Source organism: Abramis brama, assembly GCF_963993115.1.
Source record: "Abramis brama genome assembly, chromosome: 9".
NCBI classification, from domain to species: Eukaryota; Metazoa; Chordata; class Actinopteri; order Cypriniformes; family Leuciscidae; genus Abramis; species Abramis brama.
In genome coordinates this window covers 26,591,801-26,618,467 of record NC_139971.1, presented here as the reverse complement: position 1 = coordinate 26,618,467, position 26,667 = coordinate 26,591,801, and the positions used below count along the sequence as shown (strand labels likewise).

Below are 26,667 nucleotides of genomic sequence, written 5' to 3'. Positions count from 1 at the left end.
TGATGACAGAGAGGGGAAGAGAACCCATCTCTATTAGTAATTTAGCAGAGAATGTCCGCGCGCGTCTTTACTGCTAATTTTAACACTTGTTCATAGTGAGTTCATATAGGGAACTCTTTCTAAGAATCCGCATACGTTTGCCCATGGGTTACGTGGGTGTTATCGAGTGGGATTGTGTGGAATAAAAAGCACGCACAGATCCCGCAAAAGAACACACGTCGCACCGCTGACAGACGCGCTTGATTTTTTTCTGCGCTGAATTTGAAGCGCAACAGCACGAAGGTAAGACATGCATACGCTCGAAACTGAACTCACTTAAATCATATTTATTCACATTACAGCTCTAGATGTATTTAAAAGTTTATAGGCTATACAAATATACAGGGTTAAAATAAGAGAAAAATAAGTTTGAACAATATAGTTTCAATAGTTTTGTACATAAAACTTGGAAAGCTGATATACTGCAGTGTGACATAGTCTATACACAACATTTCGCTGAATCTTATATATTCAATTCTGTACAGTCAGTTTCATGAGCTCATTAATTTGGAGATCATGCGAAATATTTGTATAGCCTCATTGTAAAATTCATTTGGAACCTTTAAAAGAACTGGGGGAAAAAAACTTTAATGGTGAATAAAATGGTGACCAGTTGTATATAAAATAGGCTACATATATTTACCCATATACATTCATTTAAATTGATATATGTAAATATGAATATTGTAAAAAAAATATATATATATATTTTTATGACGACCGTTATTATTATAATTGATCATTACCAATATGGGTTGACGTTCAGTCAATATTGCTACACTAATGCTTGTTGAAGGTATTGTGCTAATTTTTCTTTTGCATTTTCTTTTGATCATTGAATAATCATTTGATCATTGAATTAAACAAATAATAAATGTTTAATATTTCAATTCTACTTTCTCCAGATGGGTTGGTTAATAAGGTTCATCGTTCTCTTCTGTTTGTCCATAACGAGGATGTCTGCGCTTAACCTTTTCCCTGATAAATGTGAGAGCGCACACACACGCACGCACGCACGCACACACACACACACAGTTTTTATATCATAGTTGGGACTTCCCCAGTTGTTTGGTTATCTATCTATCTATCTATCTATCTATCTATCTATCTATCTATCTATCTATCTATCTATCTATCTATCTATCTATCTAGCAAGCTATCTATCTAGCTATCAATCAGTCAATAAATCTAATCTATATCTATCTATGGATGGACCATGGACAAAGAGATAAATAGATAGTTCATTACTGAGTCCATTTGAATATTAAATATAAATAGTTGTCACTTTTTATGCCAGTGCATATTAAAGTGCCCACAATGTAGGTGCCTGCATCTATTCTGTGCTCTTAATTGCTTCTCTTTATGCAGTTGAAATTGGTGAGAAACACACATCCGTTACCCTGACCTGTAAAACGAATAAAGACAGTGTCACATGGAAACGTGAAGACGCATATAACACAGTGGACATAGCGGAATCACCTTTTGAAAAACTCAGTGGTCGGAATCTGACCGTGATCGACCTGCAGGAAGACCAAATCGGGAAATACACCTGCTGGAGTGAAGAGGGTCTTGAAGACTACACCTATCTCCTGCTTGACAAGTCTAAAGAAGCTACAGGTGGGAGCGTCATATATTCCTGTCAAGCAATCAGATCTTAAGGTTAGGTTATGGTTAGGAATAAGGTTTGGTATATGATTGTTTGATAGGAATGTTATCCTAACACCAAAAAGGATGTTGAGGCATTCTAATATTCATTAACCATGTCATTAGTTAACCATCCAATAGTACATTAATAGATTACACATTGATCATTCTTCGTTCTAGATCAGTGATTCTCGCTAATGATGTCCTCACAGTCATAAACAGCAGGGAAAAAGAATGCTAAATGTAAATATTAAATACAACCAACCATAAAATCACGCATAGCTTATCAAACAATGAGAATGTTGTTGACGTCAAAGGCTGTGTGTCCAAACAAATTCTACAATATTTTGTGCCAATTCTGCTGTCAGCGGGTAGAATCTAGCAGACCGATTTGAAGGACATTTACTACAGTGTTATTTCTGGTATTTGAATCAAAACTAGTTGGGAACCACTTATCTAGATCATTATTTGTGCATTATTATAGTGCTTTGGTAGGCAGTTTAAAGTTTCCTGTCAAAGTGCCTCATTAAAAATAGCTGCCTGTTGAGTCCTTGACACTCTGGGCTGCAAAGCAGGAAGTCACGCTTAGGTTTTAGATCGTATTCAAATTATGTCTGTTCAGTCAGGTTCAGATTTTTCAGCGTATTTCTTTCTTCCTTTTCAGGGTTTAACATCAATTGCACAGCTGAAACTCTTTCCTGCACTGAACACATCAAATGTACCTGGACCTCGGATGAATTTACTGCTTTCAGACTTCGCAATACAAGGTATCATCCATCCAAACACACCCACAGATAAAATAAGCCGATTTTATCACTGAGTCAATTGAGCATGCGTTTGGTGTTTATTTAGGGATAATGGTAACTGGGTGTCACAGCCTGTGGATGGGGTATTTTTTCTCCCACATTCAACCAATTCCTATTCTGAAGAATCTGAGCGACTGCTGATAACAGGGGAGGCGGTTTCCTCATGTTGCTATATGAAAACCGACTACAGCTTCTACCTCCGAGACATTGGTGAGTGTGTGGGTTAAGATTGTCAGTTTATGCTCTGATTAGCTCAGTAAATTAGTTACCTTTAAAGTATTTAAAGAATCAGGCTTTTTTCACTCTTGGCTCCAAATCAGAGTTCAATTCTACACTTGACTCCTTTCCAAACCATGCTTGAGTTCTGAAGTCGAATGAATTTCGGTCTGAAAAACAAAGAAAGATGTATGTTCTCATTGAAAAAATAACCAAATAATAAGAAATATATAGATTTTTAGTTGTATTCATTTATTTTAATGCTTTTTTTGGTCTTATGTGAAGTCATCATGTTAGGCATGTTTTATGGGGACTTTCCATAGACATAATAATTTTTATACTGTACAACCTTTATATTATATCCCCTAACCCTAAACCTACCCATCACAGAAGACTTTCTGCATTTTTTGGAAGTTCGCTGAGGCCCTCTAGTGGGAGCCTGGTTGAAAAACACTGGTCTAAAGCACATCATCATTGATTGAAAGTGATGTCTCTTGTTTTTCCTAGTTAAGCCAGCCAGTCCAGAAATTTCAATCTGCACAGTAAAAAATGAGGGGAGTGATGAGCAAATCATAGAACTGGAGGTGAAGCCGCCTTCTTCCTGGCCGCAGCCCCCCAGTTTCTTTCCTCTGAAGCATCAGGTCGAGTACCAGATTCGACACAATGGGGAGGTACGAAATGCTCTCCTGCACAAACCAACGCACATCTTTAAAGATTAATTCACCAAAAATGAAAGAAATATTAAGTCATCATTTACTTTTATGTCGTCCCAAACCTGTATGACTTTCTTTCATGATGAAGTTTAACAGAATTCTAATCAGTGATGCTGTCTACACTGGATGCAGCGAGGCGCGACACACATTCCCGACAGTAAACTGACGCCCCGCTCTATTTCTGACACGAAGAACAAATGGATTTGTAATTGCAATGGTCGCTTTTTCCAGTGTAGACAGCCTCAAGCTAGGAACAATTCAAGTCATTAATTACTGAAAATCGTAATGTTCATTTCTTTAAGAACTGTAATTAATTCTCTTGTTTTCTGTTCCTGTATATTCACAGCTGAAGACTAAAGAATGGGAGGAGGGGTCAAAGATTAAAGTTGAAGGGCAAATCAGAAAACTAAGGGTGCGCTCCAGAGACATGCTTCTCCTCTCTCAGTGGAGCGAGTGGACCTTGTGGAAAAACGTAAACTAGTGATTTAAACCTCCCTTCCTCCTGAACCCTTTATTTATATGTCCTGTCCCATTTTCCTGTTCCTTATTTATTTATTTATTTATTTATATATGTGTTTATGTATGAATGATCATGACACTGGTTACATATGACTGTTACACACACTGTACGACTGTATGCACCATGTCTCTGTCTTATTAAAACCTTTGCTCTTCTATTCTGTCTTTTTATTCCTTAATGTCAATAATTTTATCCTTTAAATGACATATTTAAACTTTTTTTCCTGTGAAAATGATTCTGCATGCCTTAACATAGCTTGAATGTACACCCTTGCTTCATTAATAATACGTGAACGCATGAATATGCAAATTAGCCCCGCCTCCACTCACTAAAACCAGCTCAGAATACCTGATCCAAGTTGGAAGTGGAAATACTGGTTTAATTCAGCCATATATGTTTAAACAGAAACTGATTCAGAAGTGGAAGAGTGAATTATACAGGCTCGTGTATATCAGAATGATAACGCATTTTATGTATCGCTTTCAGAGACATATCGACAACACATAACGGTAATTAATATGATTAGCCTTTTGCTTGACTACATTATCCAACAGCTAATAATGTGATGCTAATGTTACACAAACCATGTTTGAATGACTTTGGTCATGGTTTGTATTAAAGCATATTTAAAAATAAAATAAATAAAAAACGCCACAAATACATATAAACAAACATTAAAAATCAACATTTCAACGCTATAGCTATCCATCTTTCACTAAACCCTAAAACAATCTCTGAATGTTTGCTTGCTTTCTCCTGAAAAAAAATGTAGAGTTTGATAGGTGCATTTCATTTTGATTTACAATTAACATGCTTGAATGTATTGCAGATGTACAAGTATAAAATTGTACACGTTTATAAGTCTGGGGTTGGTAAGGTTTTTTAATGTTTTTGGAAATAGTCTCTTATGCTCAACCAAGTTTTTTTTTTTTTTTATAATTTATTTGTTTGATCAGCAATCAACAAGTAAAAAAGTAATTTTGTGAAATATTATTACAATTAAAAATAACTGTTTTCTATTTTCATGTATTTTAAAATGTAATTTATTCCTGGGATGGAAAGATGTCTTTCCCTGATCAATTTATTGTCTTACTGACCCCAAAGTTTTAAACAGTGTGTATACGAGAGAGAAGCTTTGAGTCCAGATATCTGTGTGTGTTTACGACAGAATGCACATGATTTCTTGTTCTCTGTATAGGTGCCCGACGGGGAAACAAGAACCTCAACCAAAAAAAGAGGCAAAGAAAAGAAGAGGCAAAAAGAACAAGAAAAAATAAGAAATAAGAAGAAAAATCGCAAGAAAACCGGAATGGGGAAAAAAAAGAAGAACCTTCTGAACTGGGCATGTAACTACTCGCTGGTTATTAAACAGTCCACGCTTCCGAAGTACAGATGTCCAATTTTTGTTTATTGAAGAGACACCGTGAAAACTAGACACAAAAGGAAAACAAACCATAATTTTACACACAACACCACTACGGACACAAACCAAACATAATATACAAAACATTAACACTTTTACCGTATTCGCCTGGTAACCAGCAGTAGATTAAGTCAGGAGCACTAACGTGTATCAGAATTCACATCTCATCGTTCAGTTGACGCTAACACGTCCAGGTGGAATAAATCAGCACGGGTCACATGACACAACTTAAATAAGCTAAATAATAATAATAATAATAATAATAATAATAATAAAGTAGGAATGGCAAACCAAATTATGAAATTATCACAATACACAGAGATACACATTTAAACTATAAAGTCAAAAAACAATAAAATAAATAAACATTAACCACCAAAATCACCAAGATGTCATAACCCACAGCTGACCTTCCAGCGTCAGCTACACTCCCACCAAATTACCATTGAGTAAAAAAAAAACAACAGCAAAAGAAAACAAAAACACCTACAAAATACAACCAATCAAACAATCAATGGTAATTTCCAGGCTCCAAGATGAAAACAACAACAATTCAAAAAGCATAATTCATAATTACACATCCTTACACTAAAATGAACAAATTGTTCACCATACTTCACATTCTAATATTCACCAATATTAAACAGCACAAATCAACATGTATCCAAGATACCACCTAATACCAGCATGATGCTAATATGACTAAACTTCTAATAAGTGATAGGGCGATATTAATTTTCAACTTTTGGCTACAAGAACTACCAACTTTTGGATAGGGCGTTCGATAATAGAGGGTTTAGTGAGGCGTTCACCCCTTTTTCCCAACTTCCGATCCCCAATCTGTATTGTAACTTTCCGTACCAGTCCATCCTCAGCCTTGCAAACTTCAATGACCCTAGCCAACCTCCATTCGTTGCGGGGAATTTCCTCTTCCTTGACAATGACAATGTCCCCCACTTGCACATTCCGCCTTGGTATATGCCATCTTTGCCTGAGAGAGATATTAGCAAGATATTCTATCTTCCATCTGCTCCAAAACTGTTCACTCAAATACTGCACCTGCCTCCAACGTTTCTTTGCATAAAGATCTTCCTTAACAAACGTACCCGGTGGAGGAAGTGGAACAGACGACTTCATGGTAAGCAGGTGGTTGGGGGTTAGAGGCTCTAGGCTTGTAGGATCACTGAGGCCATCCACGGTCAATGGGCGGTTATTGACTATAGACATAGCTTCATAAAAGAACGTACGTAAAGAAGCATCATTAAGTCTTCCAGTATTTTGTGCCAAAACTGAACTCATTACGCCCTTTATAGTTCGGATCTGCCGTTCCCAGACACCTCCAGCGTGACTCGAACTGGGTGCATTCAGACAGAAATCGCACTGCTTCGCTGCCAGATATGCTGCCAGTCTCTCTTTACTCACTTCCTTTAAAGCATTCTTCAACTCATTCCTTGCCCCCATGAAGTTGGTTCCTTGGTCTGATCTAATATGTCTGACAGCTCCCCGGATGGCTATGAAACACCGTAAAGCGTTGATGAATGCATCAGTCGTCATGTCCCCCAACATCTCTACGTGGACAGCTCTGGAACAAAGACAAGTAAAAAGGAGGCCATATCGTTTATATGTCTTGCGACCTTGATTGGTGTAAAAGGGACCAAAACAGTCCATGCCACAATAAGTAAATGGTGGAGAAGGATCAGTGCGGTCACGGGGCAAGTCCGCCATCCGTTGTTGTTCTGGCGGCCTACGAGCTCTCCTACAAGGAACACACTGGCGTATATAGTGTGCTACCACCTTACTGCCACCCATAATCCAAAAGCCATTGGCTCGCAATTCATTCAGAGTCTGTCCCCTGCCTTGATGTTGAATTTTTTGATGATGGTGCGCTAAAATAAGATGTGTGACAACACCATCCCTTGGAAGGATTGCTGGGTACCTGAATTCAAAAGGTGCGCATGCTCTCCTCAAACGTCCTCCCACCCTCATTATTCCATCCTGCATGAATGGATCAAGTTGATGCAGAGGATGGTTAGAAGGCAGCGTACCAGAATCTTGCCTGAGTACATTCAACTCTTCTTTAAAGGCATCCTGTTGTGCAAGCTGAATGAGAGTGAATGAGGCCCTCCTCCTTTCCTCCACACTTAAAGATTCTGATGTCTTCATTTTTTTTGCTAATCTTTGAATCCGCGCAATGACATTCACAGCTGTAGTCCATTTTGATAATCGTGACAGTTGCTGTTGAAAATCCACTTGCATCATGGTCTCGGTCCTCAGTACCTGGACAGCCTTGACCTCTGGGTCTCCGACCAACAGCTCCAATGTTCCTTGTTTAGCAAATACTTCTTTCTCCCAGAGGAATCTGGGCCCTGTGAACCAATTTGAACTGATCAACTCTTCTACAGTGAGGCCTCTCGAGGCATGGTCAGCAGGATTCTCTCCCGTATTGATGTAATACCACCTTCTTGGGTCAGTGGCCTCTCGAATTCTCTGGACACGATTAGCAACAAAGACATGAAATCTTCTTGCTTCATTGTTGATGTAACCAAGGACCACTTGAGAATCTGTCCAGAAATATTCTCTATCAACTCTGAGTGCCAACTCCTCCTTCAGCATACTACTCACAACAGCAGAAATGACGGCTGCAGTTAACTCTAATCTTGGTATAGTAACAACTTTTATGGGAGCAACTCTCGCTTTACCCATAACCAAGGCACAATGTATCTTACTTTCACTCATCAATCTGATATAGGAGCACTGTCCATAACCTTGACTACTAGCATCAGAAAAGTGATGTAATTCAGTTCTCAGAATCGGTCCGAAATTTGGAGGGGTGAAGCATCTTGAAATTTGTACCTTTTGTAGTTTGGGCAGATCATTCAGCCAGCTCTCCCACCTTGGTCTCAGCTCAGAGGGTAATGGTTCATCCCAACCGATGCCCTTATGGCACATCTCCTGTAGAACCTTCTTACCAGATATAATGAATGGGGCCAAGAACCCCAATGGGTCGTAGACTGAAGCCACCATGGAGAGAATTCCACGTCGTGTGGCAGGTTTCTCATCAAGAACAACATTAAAGGTGAGTACATCATTCTCTACATCCCACCTTACGCCCAAGACATTTTGTACTGGAAGAAAGTCATGATGGAAATCAACGTTCTTTACTTCAGCAGCATGATCACAGGGACTAATGGACTCCAACACTTCTCGGTTGTTGGAAATAAATTTGTGAAGATGCAGCTTCCCTTTAGCACACACAGCTTGAGCTTCCTTCACTAGCTTGATTGCTACCTCAACAGATTCCAGGCTTACGAGGCCGTCGTCTACATAGAAATGGTTCCTGATAAACCCCGCAGCCAAGGGATACTCACTCTCATTCATACTGGCAAGATACTTAAGGCCATAATTGGCGCATCCTGGAGAAGATGATGCTCCAAAAAGATGTACTTTCATACGATATTCTCGGGGTTCGGTGTCTGTATCTCCATTTGCCCACCACAGAAAACGCAGGAAGTCCCGATCTTCCCTAATAACATGAAATCTATGAAACATTTTCTCAATGTCGCACATGACAGCGATAGGGTGTTTACGGAAACGGCAAAGCACTCCAGTCAATCCATTGGTAAGGTCAGGCCCAGTCAATAGATGATCATTTAAGGCGGTACCTTCATACTTAGCTGCACAGTCAAAGACTACCCTGATCTTATTTGGTTTCCTATGGTGATAGACGCCTTGGTGTGGAATATACCACACTTTTCCCGTGTCTGGTTGCTCATTTGCCATTTCCGCATCTCCATCTCTAAAGACACCTTCCATGAACGTCATATAATCATGTCTGAATTTAGGATTCTTGTCCAATTTCCTCTTAAGGTGCTTCAGCCGTCCTAATGCGAGCCTCCTATTATTTGGAAGATGGGGCCGTATTTTGAAAGGAAGGGGCATCTCAAGATGGCCATATTCATTCTGATAGACACCCTCTTTTACCACCTGCAGGAACCGAACGTCATCTTGTGATTTACTCTTTTCACCTGATGGAGTATCTACAAAATCCAGCTCAAGTGCTCTGATAACAGCGGCGGGTGTCACGGAGGGGAGCTCTCTGACTGATATGCGGTGACATAAACCAGTCACATCCTTGGAATTTACACATCGTGGAATTCCTCCTATGATGCTCCAGCCAAGGTCCGTCTTGATGGCATAAGGTTCTTCATCACCGCCAACGATGACCTGTCGAGGCGCCAGAGCTCTGGAGCAATCATAGCCAATCAAAAGACCTACTCCACAATCCATCCGTGCGGGCATTTCATTTGCAATCACTTCTAGATGTCTCCACCGTTTAGCTGTATCACAGGTGGGAATGTGTGTGCGCACAAAGGGAATGAAGTCCCTCGTATAAACAGGAGGCAGGCAGATAGGGCTGTCCGAAGAAAATCCTCTAACCCGAAGTCCACTAACTCTGTGACTCAACACAACAGAATCTTTTCCCATCATGGTGGAAAGCTTTAGTTTTACCGGTTCCATTGATGCCTGCAAGCTTTCACACACTTCTTGGTCAACAAATGTGTGACTACTCTGGGTGTCTAATAAAGCATATACGCAGACTTCAGACTCTGAGTTAGATAAAGACAACCATACTGGGACAATCATAGATGTTATATCACCTTCTCCTCCATTCGTACAGCATGTTAGAGTGAATGCATTATCTTCAGTCTGCAAAGCTGTCCATGGAGGCGACATCTCTCCTGGCTGACGATCTTCATGTAACGAAGTTGGGTGGCGCTTCTTGCATACCACACACACAGCTCTATTTCTGCAGTCTTTGGAGCCATGTCCTTTTCTCAAACATGCAAAGCACAACTTATTCTCCATGACAAACTTTCTCTTTTCTTCTGCTACTTTTTCCATTAGTTTTTGACATTCCTGAATAGAATGACATTCATCACAGAACATACATTTAACTGAATTTGTGCTACGCACGAATGCAGTTTTCTTTCTACAAGACTCTTCAGTCTCACGGTCGATAATGTTACTGAATTCGGCCGTAGCGCATGCTGCATCTAAAGTCTTCGTAGTGGTTGCAAACGTGTTTACTCTTGAACGCTTTATTTCCTTAGATGGCTTCTCTTCAACGATCTTTAGTGCATACAATGACGACACAGGATTACATGCTATACGTGCTTCTTTTGATACGAATGAGGCAAACTGGTTAAAGCTTGGATAATCTTTGTCTTTGTCCAGCTGTTCTGTGACATAACGGTTCCACCTGCTCGTCACCCAGAAAGGAAGCTTGGCCAGTATCCTCTGATTCTCCTCGCAGTCATTCAGCACCTGAAGACCCTTAACGTGCGGCAAAGCATCACTACATGATTGTAGGAAGTCACTGAACTCTCTTAACTTGACGTACTCGGCTGCACCAATCTTAGGCCACCTATTAAGTTTCTCTCTGAAGGCACGTTGCACCACAAAGGAGTGACCATATCTGGCATTCAGCTTCTCCCACGCTTGCTGATAGGCCTGTTCATCTTTCCTGTAGAAGCTGCCTTCCAGAGCCGATCTTGCCTCACCATCAACATACTTCTGTAAGTAGAAGAGCTTATCTGCAGGATTTGAGCACCGTCCCTCTATAAGAGCTTTAAAGGTGGTGCTCCATTCTATAAACTTCAGTGGGTCGCCAGAAAATACAAGGGGTTCTGGAGCAGGAAGTCGAGACAGGGCAATGGACCCTTGTAACGCCTGCACTAAGGATACTTCACTTTGTGTAACTTGCTGATTCAAACATGATGTGTTGGAAACAAGAGGACCGTGGTTGCTCCTGTCACCGCTTGCTGAACCACACTGCTGACTTTTTACCCTGGACTCCTCCTCAGTATACACTCTGAGCCTTGCTTCCATAACCTCAATGTCTCTACGATCTTCAAGCTTCTTCAGTTGCTGCCTTTGTGCCTCAATGTCAGCCTCCCTTTCCACTTCAGCTTTTTTTGCAGCTAACAGCGCAGCAGTCTCTGCTCTCTTAGTTGAAATGCTTGCAGACTCCGATGCAGGTTTAGAATGGTTGCTAACGACCGTGGCTCTAGAAACTGAGGATCCATATATGGACTTAGCGTACTCACAGTCCAGCAGCATACGTAACCTTGCCCTTTCTGCCTCAGGATCAAATTCCATACCATCTTCCACCATGCGTACCCTCATTAATTTCAACAAGTCTGCCGTTACAGCTGAACATGCGTCAATTTTCCTCCTAGTTTCTTGGCTTGGTGGTGCTTGGAATCGTATGTTATCATATAGCCCTTTCAATTCAAACTCTTGCCTCTCAACCTCATCCATCATGTCACACAAGTCACTTTCAGAGCACTCATGTTTTAACTTTAAACGAACATCTCTAACTTGAAACTTCCATTTCTCATATGCAGATTTAAACTTCTTCTCTTTTTGAGTCAGTTCTTGCTCTTTTAACTCTTGCATCTTTGGTGTTAAACGTTTATCACGGGAAGATTTTCTGATTTCATTTGTCTCTAATAAAACAGAATTAAGCTCTTTAAGTCTTGCCTCAGATTTCTCTGTGCATGATGCACATGATACATGTCGATCCCTAACAACACCATCCATATTCTCATTCTCTGCAAATAAGACTTTCTCATGTGATGGAGAATCATTTTGCTCAGCTAGATCGCCCTGGACTGACATTTTTATCTAAAGGGTATGCACTTTAACAAATAGTACAAAATGTGTAATGTAATCGCAATAGATAGCAGTGAAACAATCTTAGACTGAATAACCACACTTAACTTATCAATGCCCTTAACACTTGAATATTTAGCTACTTAAAACCTTAAACACATTATAATCACAGAAGTTAAAAACCAGTTACCTCCAGGACATTTTTCTTCTCTCTGGTCCTGGGCATCTTTATCTTATAACAAGTGTACATTAACTTGTAAAACCATCCATCATTTACAAAAACATATTTCATATTGTACCTCTAACCTGCTGATGCACAGCTGACACAATTTGTGTGAGAAGATCCTCCATTGACGATGTAGCAGATTTGCCCACTAAAGCTCGCAACAGTCCATCACAGAAAGTAACACTGGACGCCAAAACTTTTTAGTTCACCACGGGACACAGTCAAACGGCACGCGAAGTCCAAGGAAAGGCGCAACAGAGCCGCGCGCTGAATACAGCAGCATTAATCACCACGGGAAACAGTCAACCTGCGCGCAGAGACCCAGAAGTGGCAGGCTGCACGCTGAAGCTGGAGGATCACCGCAAAAGCACATCTCGTAGCCGATAGTATGGAATTAGGCTACGTTTTCACTGTAACTACTCGCTGGTTATTAAACAGTCCACGCTTCCGAAGTACAGATGTCCAATTTTTGTTTATTGAAGAGACACCGTGAAAACTAGACACAAAAGGAAAACAAACCATAATTTTACACACAACACCACTACGGACACAAACCAAACATAATATACAAAACATTAACACTTTTACCGTATTCGCCTGGTAACCAGCAGTAGATTAAGTCAGGAGCACTAACGTGTATCAGAATTCACATCTCATCGTTCAGTTGACGCTAACACGTCCAGGTGGAATAAATCAGCACGGGTCACATGACACAACTTAAATAAGCTAAATAATAATAATAATAATAATAATAATAATAATAAAGTAGGAATGGCAAACCAAATTATGAAATTATCACAATACACAGAGATACACATTTAAACTATAAAGTCAAAAAACAATAAAATAAATAAACATTAACCACCAAAATCACCAAGATGTCATAACCCACAGCTGACCTTCCAGCGTCAGCTACAGGGCACGTTTTTGAATTCCTAAAAGTATATTAAAAGTCTAAAAGTAAAATATTTAAAAGTATATTTTTATGCTAATTCAAACACTAAATAGAGAGTGAATTTGTGTGTAAGATTGCTTGAATAAATGCTAAATAAACATTGCAATGCTGAGCTGAGTATTCAACAGCAGAGGGCAACAGTGAGTCCTTTTGGGGCTTTATGGAATTCTATCCTTTGTAAAAGAAAAATCAATAGAGCTCACAAATGTAAATGTGTATAGTAATTATATAAATAAATAAATGCTTTTCAAAAATATTTATTGATATTATTATTGTGTTATTTCCTTCTCAGTCTCTGTTCTTTTTAACTGCATTCTTTTACTTGAGTGTCCTCTTGGTCCTCTCTTTGCTCATCCGTTATGACTGTGTCTTGCTGCAGTTGCATCAGGGTTTCATTTTGATTGGCAGGATGAGCCGTAAAAAACAGCCAATGGTTATTGTCCCGCTCAGCTTTATGGGAGTCCAAGAAGGTGTGAGCAGTGAGCTCATATTCTTTACCAAACAGAGTCCTGAACACACAAACAAAAAAGAAAAACACTAGTAAATATCCCCCAAAAATCATGAAAATTAAATTAGACTGACCTATTTTTAAAGCTCTCAAGTATATATACACTTAATATATATATATATATATATATATATATATATATATATATATATATGGTCAGAAGTTTGGAAACATTACTATTTTTAATGTTTTTTATGCTCATCAAGGCTGCATTTATTTGATCAAAAATACAGAAAAAAAAACACTAATATTGTGAAATATTATTACAATTTAAAATAATGGTTTTCTATTTGAATATACTTTAAAATATCATTTATTTCTGAGATGCAAAGCTGAATTTTCATCAGCCATTAGTCCACATGATTACGTGTCACATGATCCTTCAGCAATCATTCTAATATGTTGATTTATTATCAATGTTGGAAACAGTTTAATATTATATAATGTTTAAAATATGCTTAATATTTTATAACCTGTGATACTTTTTTCAAGATTCTTTGATGAATAAAAAGTTAAAAAAGAACAGCAGTTATTTTAAAATAGAAATTTTTTGTAACAATATACACTACCATTCAAAAGAAATAAATAAGTTATTTTATTCAGCAATTTTAAATTGATAAAAAGTGATAGTAAAGTGATTAATATTGTTAGAAAAGTTTTCTATTTTGTATAAATTCTTTTTTCTTTTTTTTTACTTTTTATGCATCAATGAATCCTGAAAAAATATCACAGGTTCCAAAAAAATATTAAGCAGCACAACTGTTTCTAATAACTGAGTATCAAATCAGCATATTAGAATGATTTCTGAAGGATCATGTGACACTGAAAACTGGAGTAATAATGCTGAAAATTCAGCTTTGCATCATAGAAATAAATTATATTTTAAAGTATATCAATTTTAAATTTTAATATTATTTCAATTATATTAAATAATTAATAATAAATAATAATAAATAATTAATAATTAAATTATATAATTAAATATTTTTTCTTTATTTTTGATCAAATAAATGCAGCCTTGATGAGCATAAGAGACTTCTTAATGCAACTACATATTTCTAAGCGAGACAAGATAACAAGAAAATGAACAAAGCAAAGTGGATTTTATTGATTAGGAATTTAATTTTGGAGTACTTGTAATATTAAGCCATTCCCTCAGCATTTGAATAAAAAAGTTTACAGTATGAAATAAAACGTTACCATAGGATGTGATCGCCGAGCGCAGCCAGAAATTGATTTGTCTTACAGTGGGAAATCAAAACCTTGCAGTTCACCTGCCAAAACAAAGCATTCACGCCAGGTTATTAAGTTGCCAATAAAAACAAGTACATTTGAAAAAGATTTCGTTTGAAAGTGTGTGCACCTGAACAGGGTATCCCTCATTTTCAAGCCTTTCTTGGGGGTCAAAGTAAATGACCTTCCACCAGCACTTGAAATCAAACTCCTCAACTAAACTCAACTCCTGTAGTCGAGACTTCTTAGCACACTTCAGAAATGTTCTGTGATCACTGGAAAGGAACAGCTATGTAGAGTCAAACAGATTGCATGTTAAGATATGGCAAACTCAGCAATTACAAAACAACTGTGCATACATTTCATTTGCTTGTTTACCTCTCCGGGAAAGTCTGCAGTGGTTCTCAGGGCAAAGCTTTGACCGTATCTGAGCAGCTCTCCATCAGAGGTCCCATCAACACTGAATCACATGATATAACAGATCAGCAACTATGGGTGTGCGATTGAGTACATCTGAATGTGCATGTGCAATACCTTGTAATGATAAAGGCGTTTCTAACACAAGTGGTCAGGTTGTGGGATCCCCCCACTTGGAGAGGCCCGAGAAGGCGGGGGACTGAATTTGTCTGTGAACGTGATGCGGTATCACTGGTGTCGTCGGCAATGATGCTAAGAACACAAGTGCCACGCTGGTCATGTTCTCCACCTCCAGAGTTCACCAGCATGATTGTGTCACCAAAGTGCAGAAAGCCATCCTGCGACACTGATAAACTCACCTAAACAAAAAATATAATCAGTCTCACATTTAGCAGACAAACAGTCACACTTAAAGTCGACACAAGACGGAAGTTGCATCTTTTCGTCCCAATTATGACATACAGTGCAATGCATAAGTGAATACACCCATGCTAAAGTTGACTAAAAAGAAGAATAAAAAATCATATTTTGGAAATTGAACTTAATGCCTTAATTTAAAAAATTAGGAAAAATCCAACCTTTAAGGACACCAATTTTCTTTGTGAATGAATAATGTATCGTAAATAAATAAATGTTCTTCCTTAAAATTGGTTTTATTTCAGTTAGCCTAAAAGCTAGTTTGATTTGCATTGAGAGATGATCTTATGGAAAGTACCCCATGCCAATCTCTAGGTATGGTGAAGGCTATGTGATGATGTGGGGCTATTTTAATTCCAAAGGCCAAGGGAACTTTATCAGGATGCATAGTATCCTAAATTTTTTTTTTTAAAAATAGTTAAAAATAAAAATCTGCCTGCCTCTATGGGAATTTAACATAGGGGTGTACTCACTTATGCACCATGTATTTTAAGGAAGAACATTTATTTATTTACGATACATTATTCATTCACAAAGAAAATTGGTGTCCTTAAAGGTTGGATTTTTCCTAATTTTTTAAATTAAGGCATTAAGTTCAATTTCCAAAATATGATTTTTTATTCCTCTTTTTAGTCAACTTTAGCATGGGTGTATTCACTTATGCATTGCACTGTATATCCAAGTGAAAAGGCTTCTTTAACAAGAAAAAATGTATAAATAGTTGTGGTTTATTGCTGTGATCTCATGTGACGTGCCAGCAGGAGAGAAGAGATGTCGTTGAAAGAGGAAGGATAAGTTGTTTTGGTTAAAGGGATAGTTCACCCATTTTTTCATCATTTACTCACCCTCAAGCTGTTCCAAACCTGTATTAGTTTCTTTTTTCTGCTGAACACAAAAGAAGATATTTTAAAGAATGTTGGAAACCAGACAGTTGACGGCACCCATTGATACCTCTATAGTATATATATTTTTTTTTTCTACTATAGAAGTCAATGGTGTCTGGTTACCAAAATTGTTTAAAATATCTTCTTTTGTGTTCAGCAGAGGAAAGAAACTCGTACAGGTTTGGAACAACTTGAGGGTGAGTAAATGATGACAGAATATTCATTTTTGGGTGAACTAGGCTACCATAAAAATTTCGATAGTACATGAATAAAAAATAAATAATGAAGTGCATGGATAAATCATTTATAATAAATAATGTTCCATACAAAATTAAATTTGTCAATTTTGATTTCATTATGAAATGTCTGAGCATCATTGCATTAGATACAAAAAATATATAATAATCTAATAAAGCACACAATTCAAGCAAACCATTTACGAAAAGGTTTTAAAAAATAGGCTAATGGTAACGTTAGACAACAAATTACGTTAGGGTATCAATTATTATATCTTTCATCTTGATATTTTATCTGATAAACCCGATCATCTTGCAGCATTGTTGAAAGACTCTTCTGTCATATTATATCAGAAATAGATTTTGGTCTTACTGGTTTCAGGATGTTTTGTCTCAAAACTCCTTCTTTCTGGACTGTGAGTTCGCCTCTGTCTTTTAGGTCCTTTAGGGTTTCCTGCAAAGACACTTATCATTTACTCACGTGTGTTCAGTTCACTAACACTAACGTTACTGGAACACACTCTGTAACGTTAACCCTTATTAAATGCGTCAAAACAACAAACCTCTTCTAAAACCACGTCTTCTAACCAGTTTCCCATAAGAACGCGCGGATTAAAGGTCCGGACATGAGCCATGTCACAGCCGTTGTAAAGCCTGACAGACTGATAAATGTGTAAATATAATGTAAAATGCAAACGTGAACAAAATGCCCCTATTACAGATAAAAGCTGTTTCCATGGACGCATAACAACACATGTGCGCTAGTGCGCATGCGCATGTTATATGGTTATATGGCTTCATGGTAACCGTTTCGCCCTTTTCTTGATCTGTTCCAAGTTTTGTGGTAAAAATACAGAAAACAGTACAATATTGTGAAACATTATTAAAATTTAAAATTTAAAAAAATTACTATTTTAATATATTTTAAAATATAATTTATTCCTGTGATGCAAAGCTGAATTTTCAGCATCGTTACTCCTGTCTTCAGTGTCACATGATCCTTCAGAAATCATTCTTATATGCTGATTTATCAATGTTGGAAACAGTTGTGCTGCTTAATATTTTTTTGGAACCTGTGATACTTTTTTCTGGATTCTTTGATGAATAAAATGTTAAAAAGAACAGCATTTATTTAAAATAGAAATCTTTTGTAATAATACACTACTGTACAATTTCTGATAGTAAGCAATATTATCTTTTATTTTAAAAGGGTGTCCCACTTTAGCCAAATGTTATGGTCCTATTTTATCTAATGTGTTAAGGTAAATTGGGACAGTAATAAAACTTGATATTTTTTAAAGTATAAAAAAGAAACTTGCACATTATTGCATAAAACTGAATAATCACATGAACAAATGTAATACAAATTTATGCTGTAGAATGAAATATTCTTTGTATTCAAATGTAACCATTTATGGTTTTAATAGACTTAAACTACGGGGAAATACCATGTTCTTTTTCAGACTTTCTCACACACTCAAGTTAATCAGACCCACTCTGAAAAACACTCACTCATATATATATATGTGTGTGTGTGTGTGTGTGTGTGTGTGTGTGTGTGTGTGTGTGTGTGTGCTGCATAGATGCCAAATATGTTTCATAACTATTTATTCAAGATGCAATACTGTTATACTGCAGCAAAACATCAACTAATTGGCCTTGTAATTTACAAATGATAATTTATTAAGCCTTCTAATTGTTGTTTTGTACTTTAATTAATTGTAAACAGTATAGTTAAAATGTAAACATATACTGCAATGTTTCAATCACTGTATGGCTTATAAGATATATCATAGTATTTGTTCCCAATGTATATGACACTCAGGTGCATGTCTTCACTAAGAAAAAAATAACTTTTTTATTATTTTATTTTATATTAAATAGGCTGAATTATAGAAATTCCTTGATTAAATGAACACAAACAAACTCAAACATACACAAGTTAGCAGAAATGCAATTAGAAATGGTCTTACAATCATAATTCAATATGACTCTTTAATGTTTTATATCTTCATAATTATATATTTTATATGAAATTGCATTTTATTCGATTTTCTAAATAAATTAGGTCACTTTTCAAAGGCATCAATATGTGTGCTAAATAATATATCTTGCAGCATTGTCGGATATGAAACCAAATCACTTTTACAATGTATACTGTATGCAGAGAGAAAAAGGCAGAGGAGATTTTAGATAAACTACATTAGAAGGAAGGCTCATTTGAGCTATGTGTGTAAGTGCGGTTAAGTGCTTTTATGTCAATAACGGAACTGACAGATCATAAATAGATAATACATGTTTATGAGAGCTGTGCTCTGAAATATTAAAACTCCAATGGGAAAAGCAGCAAGCAGCAGTGTGCAAAAGTTGCTGACATTATTGCAGAAAAACTCATTTCAATCAAATATTATCCCTGTCGTGATCCACCTGCTTTCTGCACCTTGTTTAACTGCTGGAAGAAACAACACACAAGACATGGTCCCGTTGAATAATCAACCAGCTTTATGAAGACAAAATAAGAGACAAAGGTTGGTATATATATTCACAGTCAAAGGTGCCCTGAAAAATAAGGACTCCCTATCAAGAAATATAAAGTTATTCATACGATCATAGAATGAAAAACAATTGCTATAAATTGAACAAAAAATGATTCTGAAGATAAATCAATAGGCTATTTCTAAAGAACAAGAGGAAGACAAAAAAACATCAGCCAAAATCATGTAGTCAAAACTTTTCCAACATTGCCTCCTTAAAATAGGACATCTCACATCTTCTTCAATTGATTGCAGTATTCAGATACTTATGTGCTGTAGAAAGCATTCCTAACACTTGCTATGTGGTTGGTGTTGTGCATGGTCGCCAAAGCGTTGCTAAGATGTTCTGGGTGGTTGCTAGGTGGTTGTTTCCTGGCCTGCTTGATATACTTGTCCCTTTATGGCATAGATCAATCCTTCATCGTAAATCCAATCATTTAGAGAGGTAATAGCACGATTTGAGGCATCATCATTCTGTAGCACAAGTGGTGCCAGATGAATTACAGTAGCTTAAATCAAACTGCAAGTTGGCTGAGGTTAAAATATGATAAATTCCTATTGGAAACTCTTTTACCTGAGCAAATCAGAGGCTTTTCTCATTAATCAGCAGCAGCGGACAGAAGTAGGGCTCATTCAGGCTCAATAAAAGCAGACAAACACTCTTTCTCCTGGTCTCTCCCCTCCCGCACTCGCTCACTCAGTCCCATCACAGCCCATTAAAAGTTTAGTGCTGTTGTTCAGCAAATTGAAAATGTGTGCTGGTATCGATCCACCATCATGCATCCATTCTGGATCTCTGGAGGCTCATTTTCCTTTTCTTTTAAGCTTTTGTGAGGAAGGATATTACATTTTGTTGCACCATTTTGGTTTTGATCGAGTTCACCACAAAATCAGGTCATATAGAATATGCATTACATAAAAACAGAGATAAGACAAATGTCAGCATTTAGCAGATTTAAAGAGCAGTCGCATGTGAATTTGCCGCTGTGAATGGATTTTCCTAGCATTTAAATGGAGAGAGAAAGCAGAGGTGTGGGTGTAGAGAATCATGTGCTGCTGTGTGAGAAAGTGGATGCCCGTTTCAGGTTTCAGCAGAATTACATTTAACTAACAGGAACTCCCCAATATCCATCAACAAAGAGGGTATACCGGAACGTCCTGAATCCATAAACTGCTGAATAAGCATTTAACTGAGAATGTGCTACAATTCAAAAACAAACCTAAAGGTTGGGAAACTCCAAAAAGGCCAATGGAAAGTTTCAGGAAATGTTTTTTTTTTAGAATGAAGCCTATTTTGCATAGGTTTTACAGTCTGCCATGCTTGTTGAATTGGCTTCATGAAGAAATCATGCTTTCATTCAAACCTTTATAATATTATCTAATAAACACGTATTGTACCATTCAGAGTAGCTTTAGGCATGTCATGTGACTGCATGTACATTACACAGTGCTGATTGGAATGACGATGATGAGGATGAGGATGATGGTGGCAGTGATGCTGAGGGCAGCGATGCGGTACGCCTGGTTTCTGTTGCAATGGGTGTACGAGTACGAACGTCGCAGGAGCGTGTCGGAGGCTGGCGTGTAAATCTCGTCCGTCCAGTACTCCAAAGACTCAGGGGGCTGCAAAATATGATCAGAAAATATCAGAGTTTATAAATGCTGGTTTATCTTTCATGTTCTATTGAGCACAATGATGTATATTTAAAACAATAAAAGTCATTTTCAAAATGATTAAACCCAGATTCTTTAAACATGTTCCACAAACCTCTTCAAAACCTGGGAAGATATTACCTACTGACCCAAGCTGTGAACCTCTCTTGTAACTCAAATTATACATGAACTTTGGAAAAATGGATTATCATCAAATATAGAACATTTATTTTACTTTGTGTCAATTTGACTCCAGCAAAAATACATATTTATGAGGTGACAGTTTGGACTCAAAACATTACATTTGGAGATGTTACCTGAAGGTCCAGAGGTGTTAAGTCTGATTGGCTCCAGGTCACTTTGGAGCGTTCAGTCAGATGCTGGGCGGTGCTCTGGACTGATGTGCGGCGTGGTGCATTCTGGATCTCAGGTGGCATGAGGTGAAAACCCGTGACTTCCTGCACTACGGGGACCTCTCTTTTATACACTCCACCTAAATGATCTGACTGAGGAGCAAAACAAGATTTATATTATAACCAACGATTCACCCTTACATCTACACCCATAGCATTCTTCTCTAAATTAATACTATTTTATTATTTTCTGCATGACAATTTGGTGCCAAGCTTAATTGAAAAATTCACATGAATTAAAAAATTTGCTTTAATGACAGCAGCACTCCAGCTTCATGAACTCCACAAGTTTGTGTAAAACCCGTTGATCATGTTCTCAAGCTTGATTTGAGAATGTGCTTCTAATCATTCTCATAATTTTTTTAGGCCAACAAGGAAGCTAGCATTACCCTGTTTCCCTCCACAAACACCCATGGTAATACTTTAATTTGAATGTGTCCTTGTTACACGCTACATGTATTTACTATAATAATACTATAAATTAGGCATAATTGCATGCAACTAACCCTAAACTAAACCCTAATACTACCCTAACCCTATAGTAAGTAAATGTATTTAGAAAATATTACTCAGTAGTTAAATGTATAATAACACTGTAACAGGGACACATTAAAATAAAGTGTAACGTTTCCCATTGGTTTTTGGAAAATTGCGGAAATTAAGCTCTGTGAACAGCAAAAGTGTATTATTCTTACGAGTTTTGTTCATTAAGATAATCTTTTCAAGCTAAAGCTAGGCTATAAATGAACATGACTTTAACTTCACCACCAGTCTACAAATTGGGAAGTTTCAGTTGGAATACAACAAGGCTGTAAATACGTACAGTATTAGTGAGCAGATGAGTTGTCCTGTTCGGCGTCATGACGTTAGATGTACTGACAACTTCAGCAAATCAAAAGTGGGGTATTACTTATCTATTTTATGTTGTAGGAAAAAAATATCTTGAGATTGTGTTAACCACAGACATTATTACAGGCAGTTAACAAAAACCCATTTATTGACCTTTTTCTTACTTTTTCTTTACTTTGTCAGACACAATTTTAAAGAAACAATTTGAATGAAATAGAAAAAGTGCTTAATCTTTAAAGGTGCTTAATCTTTAAAGGTGCTTTAAGTGATTTCCGCCATATGCACAAAATGAATGACAAGCAGAGAACATTTCTGATTGGCTAGTATTCCGATTGGATGCAAAACGTTCTGATTGGCAACTGACTCTTATTTTGTTGTTTACAGAGGCCTAATTGATTATAGCGTACTAGCATACTAGTAGTGGAAGCTTGGTACTAGCATACCAAGTAGGTTTTCTCACACATGTTTATGTGCAAGAAATATCTCTTACAGACAATTTAAAATGTGTTTACTTGATCATTTTCTTTGTTGTAAAATTCTAAAACATAAAACCTATCAGACATTTGGACCCCACTTTACATTTGTTGTCTCAGCAGATATTAATTGTCCTGTTACCTTAGCAGGCTGTATGTGTGGCTCTTTGGTGAAGCTGATGCTCCACTCTCTGTGGGCTTCAGACCCGCTGCTCTCCGTGTGGCTCCTGGAGGCCCTGCGTACAAACAGACGCCTACGCTTTGCCGCTGCCTCATCGACGCCCTCCATTCCTGGATTGGTCCTCGGGGACCCCTGCTGTTGCTGTATGTTAGGCCGTGCTGCGAGCTGCGGTTGTATGATCATTTGATGCGAGTGAGGGCATGCGGCCTGCTCCCGTTGTTCCAGTCGGTCCAGCGTGGAGAGCACAAGGGCCAGTTGCTCACGCAGTTCTGAGATCGGCTCTAGCTGTTGCTCCAGCTCCGCGACCCGTTGGAGCAGGCGTCCCACACCCCATCTCACGCCTTCCTCAGGTGCCTCCAAGGAGTGAAACAACCTCCGTAACTTTCCCAAACGTTCACGCCTCTCTGGCAGCCCAGCCCCGCCCCCTTCCTGTGCCCCGCCTCCTTCCCCTGGCAACACTGCCATGGAGCCACACATGCTAATGTCATCTAGGAAACGGAAGATGGCACTAATGTCGTCCTCGCCGATGTCAGGGTTGTCAATGGAGAGTTTATCGCCAAGCATGAGGCTCCGTAAAGCACGCCGATCTGCAGCTTCCGTCTGGGTGCCAACGCTAACCGCGCCCTCAAAGCTCGGTGACCAATCGTACCACGCATCCAAACTCATGCCGCTCAGCCGCTTGAAGGTATCCCGCACCGAGTTGACGATGTGAGGATCAAAGCCGGGAAGGTCAAAGCTTGACCCGTCAAAGCTAATCTTAACAGCTCCTGGTTTTCGTAAACCAGACTTCTCTAAAACAGATCGCTCTGATCTGGGTTTCTGCAGCCCAGTCCTTTCAGGCTCAGGTCTTTCATCTGCCGTCCTGCTGTCGATGTCCAAGCTGTGGCTCTTGACTTGAAGGACCGGAGTTTGGTGCTTTTCGTTGGAGACTGTAGGGCCGAAGTATGTGGACGCCTGGAGCTCCTCCAAACTCTCCTGCTTCGCCTGATGCCACTGAGCCTGAGGGTCGTACGGGTCTGTGGCGTCATCATACAATTGTGCATTGGCAGCATGTGCATCTGGTTCGGGTGCATTTGAGTGAGCGTACAAATGGTCATGCAGACATTGCGCGTGTGATGCCGGGTTGCACATGTGGTGGTCGTTTGCGTTTGTTGCGGGGTCTGGATAGGGGTTCTTCTGGGTAATGTAAAGCAGGTCCTCACCATCCGATCTAGGTCCGTCTGGGCTTTGATCTGATTGGGCGTCACCTTCCGAGGACATAAGTGTTTCGTTGTGGATCCCTTCTTTAAAGGCACTCCTCTTCTGAGAGCAGGAACGAGCGACGCGGGCTCCCTGATTGGTCGCCGAGGTCTTGACTGCCAGATGATTGACCGTATCGCTGGAAACGTCCCCAGTATGCGCGTTCTGCATCCTGTCTTGGTTGTGCATGAGTGAGTGAGACTGAGCAATCAATGCGGAGGTGGTCCAAGCGTGTGAAGCCTCTGTGTTGTGACTGAATGCTTCACAAGGGAGGTTCTCATATTTACATTCCTCAGAGGTGGTCCCTCCTACTGTGACGGGTAAGGCGGCCGGCCAGTGGTAACGCACAAATCCCTTCCCACAGATCTGACAGGGCGTCAGCGCCTGACGGTTCTGAGTGGATGAAGGAGCCATGCGGGTGTGCATGAGGAGGTTGAACAGTGAGACTACATCAGCGGCCGCTGAGAGCCGGTTACTGCAGGGTGGGTGAAGGCGCTCTCGGAAGAGGGTGGCGGGGAAGCAGGGGTCTCTACAGGCGGTGGAGTATAAGAGACTCCGTAATTCTAGAAGAGGCTGCAGACTGAAGCTTCCACTTAGATAGACGCAAATGTCTGGATACAACACGCTCCCATGGCATGCGCCTAACACCTCCAGGATCTCCAACAGTACCAGGGGGTCTTCAGGGTTTTCAGACATATTTGCACCAGATTCGAACTTTCAGCAGTGCACACTACATTTAGAAATTTAAGCCCACTGTCCTCTGCTTTCCCCCTTCATCAAAGGCACATGCAGCTCTGCAAATGGGAGCACAGCAGTGAAATCAGGTCAGCCAGAAGAGGATTTCTACTAAAATGACTTTTGCATTGATTTCATATCAATCCTATGCAAGTTAAAACAGTCCAAGAAAGGAAAATGCAATAAAAACAAGCAGTTACCTCTTATCACTGGGATATGATGCTGAGAATAAAGCTATTCACTGCTGACCTTATTCAAAGCCTTAATATAGCCACTGATCGGAGCATCTGAAAAGCAGAGAAATCATTAGAGACATCGTAAAATCGTCCATCTCCACTGATCAGGGTCCCACCTGAGAGACTCTTGTTGGTAAAGCAGCAGTCAATGGTCAGGCAGCGGTCAGTCCCACGATCAGTGCAGAAAAGCAGGTCGCCTGGGGTCTCCAGAGACGCCGTGAATCCCGGGTCTCATCCCTTAATGAGCTGATCAGAACGTCCTGTACACGAGAAACAGCATAGATAGTTTCTGCTTCATGTGTGACAGGAGCATTGAATCCTCTAGTTGGTGTGTTTGCACACGGAGATTCTGTGGTCAAAGTCATGCATGACGTTGGTGGCTATTTTAATGCACAACAATAAACATACTAAAGGAGAAATGCATTGTAAAGTACAGAAATCTCTAGAAGAGAACTTAAATTGTAACATATTTACTTTTTGTTATTTACATTATTAAAATTAATACAAACTAATAAAATAGATGTAAAAATATATACCAAATACATTGATGAAAGAAAATATTAGTTAATAAATCTAAAAAAATTAACAAACAAATAAATAAAATCAGAAATATCAACCCATCAACGTTACTATGGAATGTATACTAATTTATGCATTTCTCTGTACTTTATTTTTTAATAATTGGTTAATTGTTAATAAAAAAAGTCGGCTAGTTATAATAGAAATGTATTGGAGTTGCATTTCTTTCAGAGTTCTCCTCTGCACTTTGCTTTGTGATACGTCTATATCTGTATTTAAAAAAAAAATTAAATTAGAAAAATACATCAATGATTTACATATTAAATAATTAAATTAAATGTTCTCCTAATCAGATTTGATTTCTAAATATATTGAGCAATAAATCTTTTTTATTATGTACTAAAGAGCCTATAAAAAATCCATTTAAAAATCATTGAGATAATGTTTAGATTTATAAGCTTTTGAGCGTGTGAATTTTCTTGATTTTTCTTGATTTCCTAAGAAAAAGAATGAAAATGAAAGCCCACCTGTACCATCTGAGGATTTGTCCTGAAGCTCAGACTGTCCCAATTCACATGCAAACAGCAGTGGAGTCAACTGAAGCGTGTGATGAGATCTTTACAGACTGTAACACACTTCCTCTCTCTCTCTCTGTTTAAGTATAGCCTATAGATTCAGTGATCAAACCTTTTAAAAGTGTAATGGAGCTCCTTCACTTTAGACGTCAGAGAGTCGGAACTGCTAAGACTTAGCAAGTTCTATCTCTAATTGATGAGCATCTGAAATACATTAGGTTTAAGATCTCCTCAGCACACAATACAAGTGTATTATAAAGTTTGTTGTTGAGTTATAAAGTTTGTTTGCTTGTTTATTTGTCTGTGGTTCAAAATTATTCATCATAAAGACCACCAGGGGGCAACAAA

At 38.5% G+C, this 26,667-nt stretch overlaps 3 protein-coding genes across 5 annotated transcripts; 1 reads left to right on the top strand and 2 right to left on the bottom strand.

Moving 5' to 3' along the window:
* On the top strand, positions 1–13,461 carry il12b2 (interleukin 12B 2; the record flags this gene model as incomplete). 3 transcript variants are annotated; one of them, XM_084124283.1, is made up of 9 exons in its annotated part: positions 1–282; positions 945–1,026; positions 1,408–1,656; positions 2,348–2,450; positions 2,536–2,699; positions 3,213–3,376; positions 3,765–3,890; positions 5,137–5,284; positions 13,181–13,461. In XM_084124283.1, the coding sequence occupies exons 2-9, from the start codon at positions 945–947 to the stop codon at positions 13,210–13,212; spliced, it is 1,068 nt and encodes a 355-aa protein (XP_083980409.1). In that variant the 5' UTR covers positions 1–282. The 3 variants fall into 3 exon arrangements, with proteins under 3 accessions (XP_083980409.1, XP_083980410.1, XP_083980408.1); XM_084124284.1 differs by having other exon boundaries at positions 5,137–5,283; positions 13,185–13,408; XM_084124282.1 differs by lacking the exon at positions 13,181–13,461 and having other exon boundaries at positions 5,137–5,352.
* Positions 12,716–17,634, bottom strand: cfap161 (cilia and flagella associated protein 161). Its single transcript, XM_084124285.1, has 7 exons — positions 17,476–17,634; positions 17,286–17,366; positions 15,493–15,734; positions 15,337–15,418; positions 15,089–15,247; positions 14,926–14,999; positions 12,716–13,726 (listed from the first exon to the last, which is right to left on the bottom strand). Exons 1-7 carry the CDS (start codon positions 17,545–17,547, stop codon positions 13,522–13,524), a joined length of 915 nt encoding a protein of 304 aa, XP_083980411.1. The 5' UTR covers positions 17,548–17,634; the 3' UTR covers positions 12,716–13,521.
* A 2,990-nt stretch (positions 17,635–20,624) lies between these two features.
* Positions 20,625–25,659, bottom strand: minar1l (membrane integral NOTCH2 associated receptor 1-like). Its single transcript, XM_084124961.1, has 4 exons — positions 25,190–25,659; positions 22,977–25,048; positions 21,417–21,605; positions 20,625–21,069 (listed from the first exon to the last, which is right to left on the bottom strand). The coding sequence occupies exons 2-4, from the start codon at positions 24,948–24,950 to the stop codon at positions 20,887–20,889; spliced, it is 2,346 nt and encodes a 781-aa protein (XP_083981087.1). The 5' UTR covers positions 24,951–25,048; positions 25,190–25,659; the 3' UTR covers positions 20,625–20,886.
* Between the last annotated feature and the right edge of the window lie 1,008 nt (positions 25,660–26,667).

What these genes read in the sequence shown, in the direction of transcription:
- minar1l (XM_084124961.1), bottom strand. Translation starts at nt 24,950, where the DNA reads ATGTCTGAAAACCCTGAAGACCCCCTGGTACTGTTGGAGATCCTGGAG. An exon ending in CACACATACAGCCTGCTAAG is followed by an intron (nt 21,606 to 22,976) that starts GTAACAGGACAA and finishes TTTGCTCCTCAG; the next exon opens with TCAGATCATTTAGGTGGAGT. An exon ending in TAACACCTCTGGACCTTCAG is followed by an intron (nt 21,070 to 21,416) that starts GTAACATCTCCA and finishes CATATTTTGCAG; the next exon opens with CCCCCTGAGTCTTTGGAGTA.
- cfap161 (XM_084124285.1), bottom strand. Translation starts at nt 17,547, where the DNA reads ATGGCTCATGTCCGGACCTTTAATCCGCGCGTTCTTATGGGAAACTGG. An exon ending in CTGCAGACTTTCCCGGAGAG is followed by an intron (nt 15,248 to 15,336) that starts GTAAACAAGCAA and finishes GACTCTACATAG; the next exon opens with CTGTTCCTTTCCAGTGATCA. An exon ending in ATGAGGGATACCCTGTTCAG is followed by an intron (nt 15,000 to 15,088) that starts GTGCACACACTT and finishes TTGTTTTGGCAG; the next exon opens with GTGAACTGCAAGGTTTTGAT.